The sequence below is a fragment of the Lycium barbarum genome, chromosome 2 (genome assembly GCF_019175385.1).
Source record: "Lycium barbarum isolate Lr01 chromosome 2, ASM1917538v2, whole genome shotgun sequence".
Lineage (NCBI taxonomy): Eukaryota > Viridiplantae > Streptophyta > Magnoliopsida > Solanales > Solanaceae > Lycium > Lycium barbarum.
In genome coordinates, this window is record NC_083338.1 from 4366713 (window position 1) to 4380309 (window position 13597).

The 13597-nt window shown below is 35.8% G+C and overlaps 1 protein-coding gene across 12 annotated transcripts; it reads right to left on the reverse strand.

The window, feature by feature from the left end:
• Nucleotides 1–3694: 3694 nt before the first annotated feature.
• On the reverse strand, nucleotides 3695–11883 carry LOC132625923 (BTB/POZ domain-containing protein At3g05675). Of its 12 annotated transcripts, XM_060340572.1 has the most exons (8): nucleotides 11656–11883; nucleotides 11100–11224; nucleotides 9571–9798; nucleotides 7718–7895; nucleotides 7381–7436; nucleotides 6005–6437; nucleotides 4535–5403; nucleotides 3695–3986 (listed from the first exon to the last, which is right to left on the reverse strand). In XM_060340572.1, the coding sequence occupies exons 5-8, from the start codon at nucleotides 7390–7392 to the stop codon at nucleotides 3960–3962; spliced, it is 1341 nt and encodes a 446-aa protein (XP_060196555.1). In that variant the 5' UTR covers nucleotides 7393–7436; nucleotides 7718–7895; nucleotides 9571–9798; nucleotides 11100–11224; nucleotides 11656–11883; the 3' UTR covers nucleotides 3695–3959. The 12 variants fall into 12 exon arrangements, with proteins under 12 accessions (XP_060196555.1, XP_060196553.1, XP_060196559.1 ...); XM_060340570.1 differs by lacking the exon at nucleotides 7718–7895; XM_060340576.1 differs by lacking the exons at nucleotides 7718–7895; nucleotides 9571–9798 and adding an exon at nucleotides 10570–10732.
• Nucleotides 11884–13597: the final 1714 nt, after the last annotated feature.

Here is a 13597-nt window from a genome sequence, read left to right on the forward strand (position 1 = left end):
ATGCATCAACCATTGGGTTTTCGGGACCCCAATTTTCCTGATCATGTCTGCCTATTGAAGAAGTCTCTCTACGGCCTGAAACAAGCCCCTCGGGCTTGGTACCAGCGTTTTGCTGATTTTGTCGCCACCATTGGCTTTTCACACAGCAAGTCTGATCACTCATTATTCATTTATCGCAAGGGTTCTGCTATTGCATATATACTGCTTTATGTCGATGACATCATTCTGACGGCCTCTTCAGACGATCTCCGTAAGTCTATTATGGCACTATTAAGTGCCAAGTTTGCCATGAAAGACCTTGGTCCACTAAGCTATTTCTTGGGTATTGCTGTTACTCGTAATGCAGATGGCTTATTTTTATCACAGAAGAAATATGCCGAAGAAATCTTGGAACGGGCAGGTATGTCACTCTGTAGCCCGTCTCCTACACCTGTTGACACAAAGCCGAAGCTAAGTGTGTAATAACCCAATATTTTTTTTCAAGTGCTTAGAATTACTTCCTTATTTATAGTTTATTAAATTTTAGCGGGTCTCTGATAGAGTGGAATAATTATAGAATATGTTTACAATACATATATTTACACACCTACATATATAGAGATACATATTTTTAGGAAATTGTGCGTATATGTATACGTGTGTAAGTGTAAATTGGTGAATTTAATTAATGACAAAATATGTTTAAGTGGGAAAAGAAGTGGGGCAGGCCCACTCTCGTTTTTGCTGCCACGTTTTAGGTGAGTTAGGGAGTTAAAAAAAATGACTTTCAAATCTCTTTCTTGGTTTTAGGTACAGAGAAAACAAAAACAATACATATAGGAGGACATGAGTTTGGCGGCGGTAGTGAACAATAAAAGACGTAGGAGATATTTAAATTCCGTTTCTGATAATTATTCTTTAGGAGTATTGCTAGAGTAAAGCATTGGTTTGCACTGGTTTGCTCGTGTAACTAAGAAACTAGCCCGCTATATATCTTCGGGTTCCCGACGGCAATAAGTTATAAAGTATTGAGATTGAGGCTATTGGAGATCGTTTGAAGAGAATTTGGCGTTTCAAGAGAGGTTGCGTTCCGGTTATAAGGCAAGTGAGGCTTAAACTCTTAGTTTACTTGCTTTTCATAAAAAGCATATGGTTTGTGTTGTATGTATGCATTTAAACCATTTAGTTCGTGTGAGTGGGCAAGCATGATCTAAATTGGATAATTTTCAAGTTTCTAAAGTAATGACCATATGAGTACTTTAGCGTAATTTCGCTTAAATAGATACTATTTATATAAATGTAAAGTTTAGAAGTGGTATTGATTGGATGTATGTTCCACTTATCATATCTTTAGAGGGGCACACTTCCATAGGTCCCATTGATGTTCAGTAAGAGATATATGCTAGAATTTTAAGTGACCCGGGTAAGATGGGGGTAAATAATGCCCTCTCCGGAAGACGGGGTAAGACATAGACAAATACGTACTATGTCCCGTGAGCATACATTCAGATTCAGTGTATTTCATGTATTGCTCGTCCGGGTAAGATGGGGGTAAATAATGCCCTCTCCGGAAGACGGGGTAAGACATAGATAAATACGTACTATGTCCTGTGAGCATAGATTCAGATTTAGAGTATTTCATGTTTTGCTTGTTTATGCTTCATGATTTCAGCTTTAGCTTCAGTGTTTGTATATATTTAATATACTTGTACTGTGTAATTGCTTTTATGCATTATCAGGAATTTCAAAGACTTGCCCCAGGGGTAAGCTGAGAGTGTCGATGATCCTGCTGGGTCTTTTAGACTCACGCTTGTTGATGTTGTATATGTGCAGATGTGGTTAACGGTGACCAGGTAGCCAATACTTGATTCATTCCAGCTTCGTTCAGTCCAGTTCAGTAGAGGTGAGCCACCATTAGATCATGGCGGCCTCTTCTTCTTTAGTTGACTTAGTAGTATTCCGAGCTACATCTCATACTTTTATATTCAGATTAGTAGTTCCATGACTTAGACATTTTATGGGGTTTATGGGCAAGATTCAGTATTTGTATTTCGCTTCCGCATTTTTCTTTATATTATGAGACTTTGCGTATTATTCATTTTATTTGTTAATTTTTCATTATTAGCTTAGAGGGTTCGCCTTATGGGTAGAAGCTCGAAAGGTGCCCGGTCACGGCCTGAGTGTCAGATTTAGATCGTGACAAAGTGCCTCGAAAGATGCACCATTTGATGATCCGACTAAGTATCGTCAGCTTGCTGGGGCTTTGCAGTACCTTACATTCACTAGACCAGATATCTCTTATGCCGTCCAACAGGTGTGTCTCCACATGCATGACCCTCGTAATGAACATATGGCTGCTCTTAAGCGTATTCTGCGCTACATTCAGGGGTCTATCGATTTTGGTTTGCATCTCTGTAAGTCTACTGTCCGCAGCTTAGTCTCCTATACAAATGCAGATTGGGGGGGCTGCCCGGATACCAGACGCTCCAGCTATTGTGTCTTCCTCGGTGACAACTTGATTTCTTGGTCCTCCAAACGTCAGCCTACACTCTCTCGTTCTAGTGCCGAGGCCGAATACAGGGGAGTTGCTAATGTTGTCTCCGAATCCTGCTGGATCCGGAATTTACTTCTTGAGCTACATTGCCCGATCCAAAAGGCGACACTTGTTTATTGTGACAATGTGAGTGCGATATACTTATCAGGTAACTCGGTACAACATTAGCGCACTAAACACATTGAAATGGACATACACTTTGTTCGCGAAAAAGTTGCCCGTGGCGAGGTTCGTGTCCTTCATGTTCCGTCCCGATATCAGATTGCAGACATCTTTACAAAAGGGCTTCCGCGCGTACTGTTTGATGACTTTCCGGACAGTCTAAGCGTTCGTCCACCTCCCGCTTCGACTGCGGGGGTGTGATAACCGTTGTATTTTGTCATTATTATGTACAGTTAGAATATTAGTCATTATTATGTACAGCTAGAATATTTCCTAAAATATTATGTACAGCTAGAATATCTCCTAGAATTAGGTAAGTCTTTTGTATATATTGATGACATTCAATCATAATCAATCAAGGAATTGATTTCCTACAGTTTTATTGTTTTTATAAACCGAAAGATGAATGACCCGAAACGAAGCACAAAATATATCAAGTCGAAGCCCAAAATAGTGTGAGAATCAGTTTGTCTATATATAAATCGAAAAGACAATAACCCCAATCGAAACTCAAAATAGTAAGTCAAAGCGTAAAATAGCATCGTACCCGAAACCTCAAAATCCTGGATCTGCCTCTGGGTTTACGTATTAAAGATTTACTGGATTAATTTTATTACTAGTAGATAAATTGAATAAATAAGAGAGAGGAAGCGCGTCAACTTAATTAATTCACAAAGCATAATTTAGAAACTAAAATCATATTTACTTACTTAGATGAAATAGAAACTAATCCAACAAGAAGGACAATAATAGTCGTACTATAGTTCTCGTCTTTTTTCCAATTGTCTTCAAAGATACTTGTAATGAATGGACAAAATTGAACACGTTTCTTACAAAAAAAGATAAGAATGAGAGAAAAAGACCATCCGGAACAAAAGAATTATATCTATGACCAGTTTCATGCATGACAATTGTGGCCAAGATTGAACCAATCTCATGAAAAATAAGGCCAGGAGCTGAGAGAAACACACTTGGAACAGAAAAAAAAGAAGCCAAATCTGTGACAAGTTCTGAACTTAGGTTAAAATATGATAAGATAAATGCTCAGTGTAATAAGGTTATACAATAAATCAACTGAAAATCAATGGTTTAACGATAAATTTACTGCTTCACGTCCTGTTCTAGTTCTAATCTCTTCGTCTAAAATTTAATTTTAATGTCCAATTGAAGGAAAACAGCAGTCGTTCAAGTTTCATAGGAAAACAACTCACTCGAACGACTAGCAACAATTCTGAGCACTCGCACAAGGATAACCATCTGTCTTCTATGTTGCTCGAACTCTCCAAAGATCCTGCAAAAATACATTACTTTTGAAGATTCTGACACACACCCACTGATATTTTTGGAAAGTTAAAGCAACATAGTCTGCCTTACCAGCTCAAAGGAAGCACAACAAAGGAGAAAGTTCATTCAATTTTCTTAAAGAAAAAGAAAGCTGAAATAGAAGCAGCTCCTAAAAACTAACAAGCAGATTCAAATGTAACTAAGAACGTCAGTTGTCATCTCTCTAGGAGTAAGCTTTCAATATAAGAACATAAGTTGTCATCAATCATCACTTGGCATAAAGTTTCAAGGCAAAATTCCAGTTTTTCCGAGTTCTGAGTAAGATTAGATTGCTGAAAAAGATTGACATACTTCATACAAAAATAAGCATAAAAACACGGAGAGCGACAAAAATAAAGGTCACTTTACAGAACCTAGATCATGTTACGACGTCTTACCAGTTCAAATATGTTATAATTCAAAAGAATAAAAGAAAGTTTTCAGCATATAATCAGCAAACCAAAAAGTAGGATACCTAAATCCTAGAATTGGCAAAAGTTACAGAGAGAGTCATACTGCCTTAGCCATATTATGCTCTTCACCCAGTGTTGTCAGCCTTCGCTTGGCAACCTTGGACCGATAACACCACACTTCAAATGCCTCGGTTAAGTCTGGATACCAAATCTGCTGATTTTCGAACCACTCCGTTAAAATGTCCGCCTGATCGACTGATGGCAATGTAAGTATAATAGCAACAAATGCCGACTCCAACGATTGCCAGATGTCGCCATCGACTTTTAATGTGATATCATCCTCGGTTTCCATGACAGAATCGACTAAAGGCTTCACGGTCCGGACAAAAGGAAGCCAGAGCTTCACCATGTGAAGTCGTTTTACTGTAGGTAACACAACTACGCCATATCCTACTGCTTCTAATACTTTTGTTGTCACCTCGAGAACCTTCAACTTCGTCTTTAGAATTTCATTTTCTGCATCTTTTTGTTGAACGATTGTTAGTACTTTCACTGACAACTCCGTCCAGCTGCAAACAAAATCTCGATTAATCTCCAGCTTCCCTAATATCTGACACGCCCATAACAAATCTGTTAAGCAAGAATGCAACGATTGCATTTTCCCCGGATCCGAAATCGATTCTTGGAGGTCACACAGTAGAGATTCTACAAGGCTTTTAAATCTATCGAACAGGTTCTGGACACATCGCATGACTTCTAGCTTTATTTTTTCATCGGCAGTCAGTAAAGGAGCATCATCATCCTCAGTAAGCATGTATTCGAGCTGTTCTTGAGCAGTGTTTTTCAGATCATTTAAAGGTGAAGGAGGTGATGACGTGGCAAATTGAAGTGCTGCAAGAAAAATCTTCATTACTGCAGTAGGATTGACTGGTTGGAGGCGAGCAAGTACCAGTTCCGTATTAGATCCCATGCCTGGTATTTAGGGGTGACAATTTTAGTCCATGAAAACATGACGCGCCAACCCATCAAAAAAATTGGGCTGATATGTAGCCCGAATTGACCATTCTCTTTTATTTGATATGTTATATATAGCCATAATAAAGAGAAAGATGTTTTAATAGGTACTAAGAAATTATAAAAATACAAACAAAAAAAAAATTACCCTCTCTATTTCAATTTGTTTGTCTGGCTTTCCTTTTTGGTCTGTTTCAAGAATGTCACTTTATATATTTAGCAACTCTTAACCCCCAACATCCTACGTGGCATATAACACCACAAGATTCAAAGGACATTTTGGTACATTACACGCATCTTTATTTTAAGACCAAAAGATTCAAAATTCTTCTTTATTTTCTTAAACTGCGTGCCAAATCAGACTAAGACAAACAAATTGAAACTGAGGGAGTAAAAGTGTAAAACTTAGTAAGAATTGGGCGGGTTGGGTCCCATGACCCGCTTTTTAGCCCATTTCAGCTCAAGTAACTTTTTGGCGGGTCAATAAGCCTCCCATTTATTGACTCAGCCCATTTTGACCCGCTCAAATTAGTCCAACTCGCCTATTTGACACCCGTACCTGGTATAGTATTTAATATCTCCTCCTCTTCCGCTTCCTCCCACGGGACTGCTTCCAAATAATCCACACAAACTGCAATAACTCTCGGGCATCCGAGCTTGACAGCAACTCGCAAAATGCCAAGTGCATTCTTGACACCGTGGCAAATTTCCGTCATTAAGCCATCTGCAACGACATAAAAGAGTCGAAGGACATTGACATGGGAGTCCAGGTCGGGTTCTTCACAGTAAACCTCAACACAATTGCGTGAATCGAGAATCTGACATGTCGGCCAACTATCTGATAACCGATCAGCAAAATATTTGCTCTCTTCGACGAGAATATGTGAATGGCAGTAAAGCCAATCATCACGGCCGTCCTGTGTTCTAAGTCTTACAACAACATCACTGGTTGGTCTATCTCCGATCTTGCTTGGTGTCTTCAATTCATTAGGCTGCAATGGGGAATGATATAGGTTAGTAAACATGATAAATTATTGCCAATATTCAACAGACAAATCAACAAGGGGTCATTTGGTAGGGTGTATTAGGTAGAATAATGCTGGTACTAAATTTTAGTACAATGTTTGGTCGCAAATTTAAGTCCAGTACAACTAATACCAGTATTACATAGTAAACCATGGCACTAATAATACCAGTACTATCCCGATTCTAATACACCCTATTCAATACTATTTAGAAATCATGCAATGCATGTTATTTAATACAACAAACCAAACAGTCAGATAAAAACTAATGTCAGCATAACTAACCCCAGTATTACTAATCCCAACATTACTAATACACCCTATTTAGTACTATTCTTATACACCTTATCAAACGACCCCTAAGAGGAAAAAAAGGATGTAAACTTCTGTCTAAAGTTCTATCTAACAAAATGTGAGGGGAATAAACAAATCTCCAGCTTCCACGGATTCATATTGTTTTTTGACTCTCTTTAATTTTTTATGAATTACTAAAGCAGTTCCCAGTTAAAACATAAGAAAATGTTCACACTCAAAAGGCAGATCTAACAAAATGTGAGGGGAATGAACAAATCTCCAGCTTCCACGGATTCATATTGTTTTTTGACTCTCTTTAATTTTTTATGAATTACTAAAGCAGTTCCCAGTTAAAACATAAGAAAATGTTCACACTCAAAAGGCAGACTCCTTGGTCCTTGCACCAATTGGCATGTGCCTTGCCTGGACAAAGCTGGATTGCCTCAGCTTACGCTTTGGCCATTTAGATCAGAAGTATCTTGAAATGTTTCAACTAAAAAGTTAGTTAAGTTGTTGCATTAACGGGTTCCTTTTTGTTTCCAATTTCCATGGCTCCGGTGATATGACACAAGCGCCATAATATACTCGTTTTATTATACTATGCAAAGACACTTACGGCTATCTCCATTAATGCACAAGACTAATTGGTGTAGCTTCGATGCATTGTCAGACCTACAAATAGAAAGTATATATGACATCAGATAAGAAAAAGACAGCAGAACAGCTTAAATCAGATGATGTATGTATCCCTAAGGACCCCAACCAAGTCCAACAGAAGAGAAATTTAACCAACAAAACTGGATAAACATTAGATCGACCAATAACTTTTAACTGTGAGATACTCTGTTTGATTAACCCAGAAACACAACAAAGAATCGAAAGAAAAAGTTCTAGAGCAGTCCTTATTATTAATGATCTTTTAAGCGGTGATGTGGGGGCCATCTTGCACGCACCTCGTCTATTCCTTTGAGTACCCACTATCTCCCACCAGCACAGCTACCGAGCAACTCTACCCACCAGGGCTTAGAGGGATGGAAAGAAATCACCTAACGTGGAATTTGAACTCTGACCTCCAAGGTTTACACTTTAAAGTTGTGCTTATTTGATGCATGGATAACCATGAAAATGGACCTAAGACAAACCCTAGATGTGATAACTAGATATATAATGTATTGGGGATAGAAATATATAATAGCAAACAAAATCAGGCATCAAATTATGTCAAACACTTAGGGGGGTTGTTTGGTAGGGTGTATTGATAGAATGATGCTAGTATAACATTTTAGTACAATGTTTGGTTGCAAATCTCACCTGAGTACAACTAATATCAATATTATCTACACATCCTATTCAGTACTATTCTTATACATAATAAACCATGGATTAACAATACCAGTACTATTCTTATACTCATACACCCTATTCAGTACAATTCTTGATAATGTAATGCATGTTATTTAAAAAAAACAAACCAAACAGCCGATAAGAAATAACTCCAGCATAACTAATCCCAGCATAACTTGTCTTCGAACCAAACCACCCCTTAGGGAAACACTCAAACAACTGGATTAAGTAGTAAAATAAGTCATACAAAATGGTGGATAGATCATGTCAGTTTTCAAAAAATGGTAGACTTGGGTAAAAATTTATTTATATGTACCATCTTTATCTAAATTAAATCTCTATCAACTTCCCATTTTCCTATAAGAGATAACGTTTCAGGTATTTATAACATGAAAAACTCTAGTAACTTTACTTTTCTCACCAATCACCACAAACTTCATTTGTTTCCATATTATGAAAATATCATGAAGAGACTAATGAACCCACATGTTCTACACTTCTTAACCTCATCTCTCAGTACCGGAACAAAGTCAAACTAATGGTAGTATGATCATGAGTGTGTCATCTTACTTAGCTTAAGGATGTTGGATCATCCTCGTACCTTCTACTTCATTCTCTTTTGTCTTCAAAACTTGGATCAACAACTGAAATTTAAAACTGTAATACTCCCCAAGTGAAGAAGCTCCAAAGCAAAACTTGTTATCATTGCAAACAATTGTCCTCCTATCAGGAAGTCCGAGATCGAGTACTATGCTATGTTGTCAAGGGTTGGAGTCCAACACTACAACAGAAGTGAGCTTATGTCATTTGTTACATTCTTTTAGATATCCATATATCTTTCTATGCTCACTAAGTGTCCTTGGTGTTGCTTTGTATCTTGCTATTTTGCTGTCATATTTTTACTTGCAACCCTGCCTCGAAACCTTTTAGTTTTGAGCCGAGGGTCTATCGGAAACAACCTCTCTACCCCACAAAGGGTAGGGGTAAGGTCTCTGTACATCCTACTCTCCCAGACCCCACTTGTGGCTTTTGGGATTACACTGGATATGTTGTTGTTGTTGTAATACTCCCTAAGTCCCAATTTATGTGACACTTTTTCCTTTTTGGACCAGTCCCAAAAAAATGACACCTTTCTATATTTAGTAACAATTTAACTTTAAACTTCCCATTTTACCCTTAATTGGATGATTTATAACCAAACAAATATCTATGGCTTATTTTAGACCACAAGTTTCAAAAGTCTTCTTTTCATTCTTAAACTCTGAGCCCAGTCAAACACCTTCACATAAATTAGGATGGAAGGAGTATGAATTTCTAGTATTCTCGGAGGACTCAGGGCTTGGGAAGGACATGAATATACAGTAGTCAAAGCAGAAAGTCATGTGTCATTTCAAGAGTTGGCACGTGCTTTACTCATTAAGCTTACAAAAGGGAGTACAGAGTCAATCAAGTTCTAACATACCTGCAGCCAATAAGCGTCTTTGACAAACAAGTTAGGACACATAAGCATGCATAGATGATCAATGAAAGACTAAGAAGTTAAGTTAATCCAGGGATTGGCGAGTGAAGAATGCAATCCAGCTCCATTAAGGTAATCAAATACTCCCTTTTGAAGGGCCAACTTTCCCGCACGCTCCTAGATTTGCTTGGTCATATAATGGATCTTCTTTGTATATGCTCGACTGCTAAACTACATGAAAGAACTGAATATGGCTTAGTTGAAAAGAAAGGCTTGTGAGATTCATAAAGTCAGAAATTGAAATTGCAAACTCAAATTTGAAATCCATGCACATAGCCACCACTATTAACATAGTTTCTAGCGGTGCATTGTTATAATTATCACAAGTAGGAACCCTGATAGTTGTAAGTTTTAGTAATTTATCTGTATCTTCTCAGTTAACAAAGTGTTAGAAAATGAATCAAGATTAACCTATATTTGTCGTTGTATCACATTACTACTTCTCAAAAGCAGAAATTTTCCGAGCACTCACGTAAGAAACATATTCCAACAGCGATAAGTTACTGTTTGATATGTGCTATCCCTAGAGTGGTGCTCAAGACTGAAGTTGCTATAACTAGATAAAGTAATTAAGTAAACGGCAACTCCATGACCACAATCTATTCAGCAATTCAGCTACTAAACAAAAAAGACAACTTGCATAGTAATTAGTAACATAACCATCCATAAATTAAAGCAGTTAAAGAAGAACGCCCAAACATTTCCCACGTTTGGCAAAGGGGTATCAAACAACGAGTAAAATAATAGACACCATCAGTGTAAACAATTTTTCTTTGTTGTAGCAGGTAACATATCTTATTTTCAAGGTTTCAAATCCCACATTTTAAGCTTACCTATATATTGTCCTTTGGATGATCTGACAGTACAAAAATTATTTATACCAATGGTGTATAAAACTTAAACTCTAAAACAAAAAGAAAGAATGGGTAAAGTTTCTTTTACCCTTTATCCAAAATTATCCACATTCTCCTTCCCCTCATGAACCAGCAAATGTCTATTGAATGTAACTTAAAAGAACTAGAATCCCGAACCCATAAGCTTCAAATCCTGGCTCCGCCTCTACGCACTATCCCTAGAACGATACTCAAAATAGACGTTCCTATAACTAGATAAAGTAAAACAACAACTCCATGGTCACAATCTATTCAGCAATTCAGCTACTTAACAAAAAAGACAACTTGCATAATAACATAACCATCCATAAAATTGAACCCTAAACATTTCCCATTTTTGACAAAATGGGAATAACACAACGAGTTTAAGTAATATACACCACCTGTGTAAACATTTTTTACACCATCAGGTCATCTTTATTTGTTGTACCACATAACATATTCTACTTTCAAGATTTCAAATCCCACATTTTAAGTATGCTTACCTATACATATACTTTGGATGACCTGATTTGCACTGACAATGCATAAAACTTAAACTCTAAAACAAAACGAAAAAACGGGTCAAGTTATTTTTACCCTTTATCCAAAATGACCCAAATTCTCCTTCCCCTCATGAACCCCATTTTCAAGATTATCAAGCTAGCTCCTTTCTTTACTTCCCCTTCACTCAGGCACACATACCAAAGTCTTCCAGTATATATCTGCAAACAATAACTTAAATCAAACATCTACAAATAAAAATTCAGATAAATCTAGCTAATGTCTATTGAATGGAACAGTTTGACATCAAAAAGTACTAATCTTTAAGAGGAAAAAAAAAAAACCTAAAGATTGCATTTTTTTAGTCAATTTTTCTTAACCAGATAAGATTATTAAAGGGTATCTATTCATACTCCATTTACATAATAATAACAACACAAAATTACATTCTTGATATGGGTTTTATCTGGTTAAGAAAATTAATGAACTGAAAAATGTAGTCTTTAGGTTTTTCACTTTTCATTCAATTTTTCTTAACCAGATAAAACACATATCAAGAATGTAATGAATAAGATTCTTAAAAGGGTATTTAAAAATACAAAATTATATGAACTAAGTGCAGATATTCTTGATTTTTGTGTAAAGAACATACCTTTAATATTCATTATGAGTTGCCCTATTTTTTTATTTTCTTTTATCAAGTAGATTTAGAGTTGTTGTTCTTCAAATTTGTGAAGCAAAGAGTAGATACAATTTAGGGGATTTGGGCATTTGATTCTTGGAACTGTTTAAAATAGTAGAAAATTGGAAATATAAAGTGGTTAGAGTTTTAACTTTTTGTAAGGGAAACTTTGAGGAAGGTAATGCTTGAAAATGTTTAAAAGGGGAATATACTTACTATCTTATAAGAGGGGATAAGCAAGCAGCAAGTCAACATGCTTGCTTTGCAAATTTGAGGACAATTTAGTCATTCCAGTCACAAAGAAATGTTATTATTGGCCAAAAAGAAAAAAATCTAATCGTCGCTGCTGCGTACACTTTTAAATGTTTTGCCTAAATTGTCCTTTCCTTATGTCATTATGCATCATTTACCACTTTTTCATGTTTTTGCCCCTGATTTGTGGGGCGTTTGGTAGAAGGTATAAGCTGGGATATCCCGGCACTAACTTTTGTACCATGTTTGGTACAAGGTATAAATTTATCTCATGTTTGGTAAAAGGTAGAAATTTATCCCAGGATAAATTTATACTTTGTACCAAACATGGTATAAAAATTAGTGCTGGAATATCTCAGCTTATACCTTCTTATCCCACTTATACTGAGATTATTTTATACCAAGATAATCCCAATAAATAAGATAAATTAGTCCCGGGATAATTTCGACTATCTACCAAACGACCCTTATTGCATAGTTGTCCACAGGTATTATGGTAGATATTGAGGAATTAGAGGAGCATTCTATTTCAAAAAGCAACAGCAGTGTGATGTTAGAGGGACACCTGCTATGTTTGGCAGCTTTTTGCCCTTCCTTCTCAGTTTCCCTTCTTTCTCAATTTATTTGATATGTACACCACAAAAAGCCTACAGTAGAGCTATTTGAAATATTACGTGCTTTCACTCCTGTGTTCTTTGCTTCTCTCTTTTTTCTTTTTTTTACAAAATGTTTAAGACTTAAAAAATTTCATTTCAAATTAAAAATGATTAATAAATAAAATAACAAAATAATCCACACAAAATATGTTATTATTTGAAATTCTAACTAGACATATGGACATAAAAATTGTGGTATCTTTTAAAAAAAAAAAATGAGTTAAGTTGGAAAAAAGTATGTGACAATTACAGTTGTGTTCATGCATATTTTTTGACTGAAGAAAAATCTCCATAGATTCTTCAATGTTTGATTACAAGTTCACTAGAAAAACATTAATAATTTATTCTACACGTTTATTTTAAAGGAAAAAACCTAAACTGTCCGGTATGTTTCTATGAGTAGAAGGATAATCCTAAATAAGCTTATTTGGACATATTTTAGAAAAAGTATTCAACATTTTTTCGTATCTTCTTTTACGGTGTACATTTTGACTTTGGTGCACCTAACGATCTCTATTGAAATATAGCAAATGAAAAATATTATTGCATATAGTAACAAAATATGTTATTATCTCCATCCCAATTCATGTGATATTTTTGCTTATCAAGAGTTAAATTGATTAATTTTTAAAGTTAAATTCAGTTAGATCAACTCAATATTCTAATTTTATAATTTAGATTTTAAAAAACTATACAACAAATATTATAAATTTTTTCTCATATAAATATGACAAAAAATTAGGCCTTGCAGAGCACGAGCTTTCCAACCTGCTTGCTTAGTTTTTTTGGGGCATTTTGGTCATTCCAATCAAAATGAAATAATGTGATTGGGTTTAAAGGAATTTTACTGTAGCTTCTGGATATATTTTCGACTGGTTCAACTAAAATGACATTATCAGCTTTATTGTTATGCAGTTTGAACATAATCATGTTAATTTATAGTTAAGTATTTGCGATATCAATAATAAGACAATATTATAAATATTTTATAAAATATTCCCTCC

Excerpts from the sequence above, each read along its gene's own strand:
- LOC132625923 (XM_060340568.1), bottom strand. The coding sequence starts at position 9,618 with ATGCTTATGTGTCCTAACTTGTTTGTCAAAGACGCTTATTGGCTGCAG. Across the intron at positions 6,438-9,570 it reads AAGACGCTTATTGGCTGCAG|CCTAATGAATTGAAGACACC; the intron begins GTATGTTAGAAC and ends TCCCCATTGCAG. Across the intron at positions 5,404-6,004 it reads GATATTAAATACTATACCAG|GCATGGGATCTAATACGGAA; the intron begins GTACGGGTGTCA and ends CCTAAATACCAG.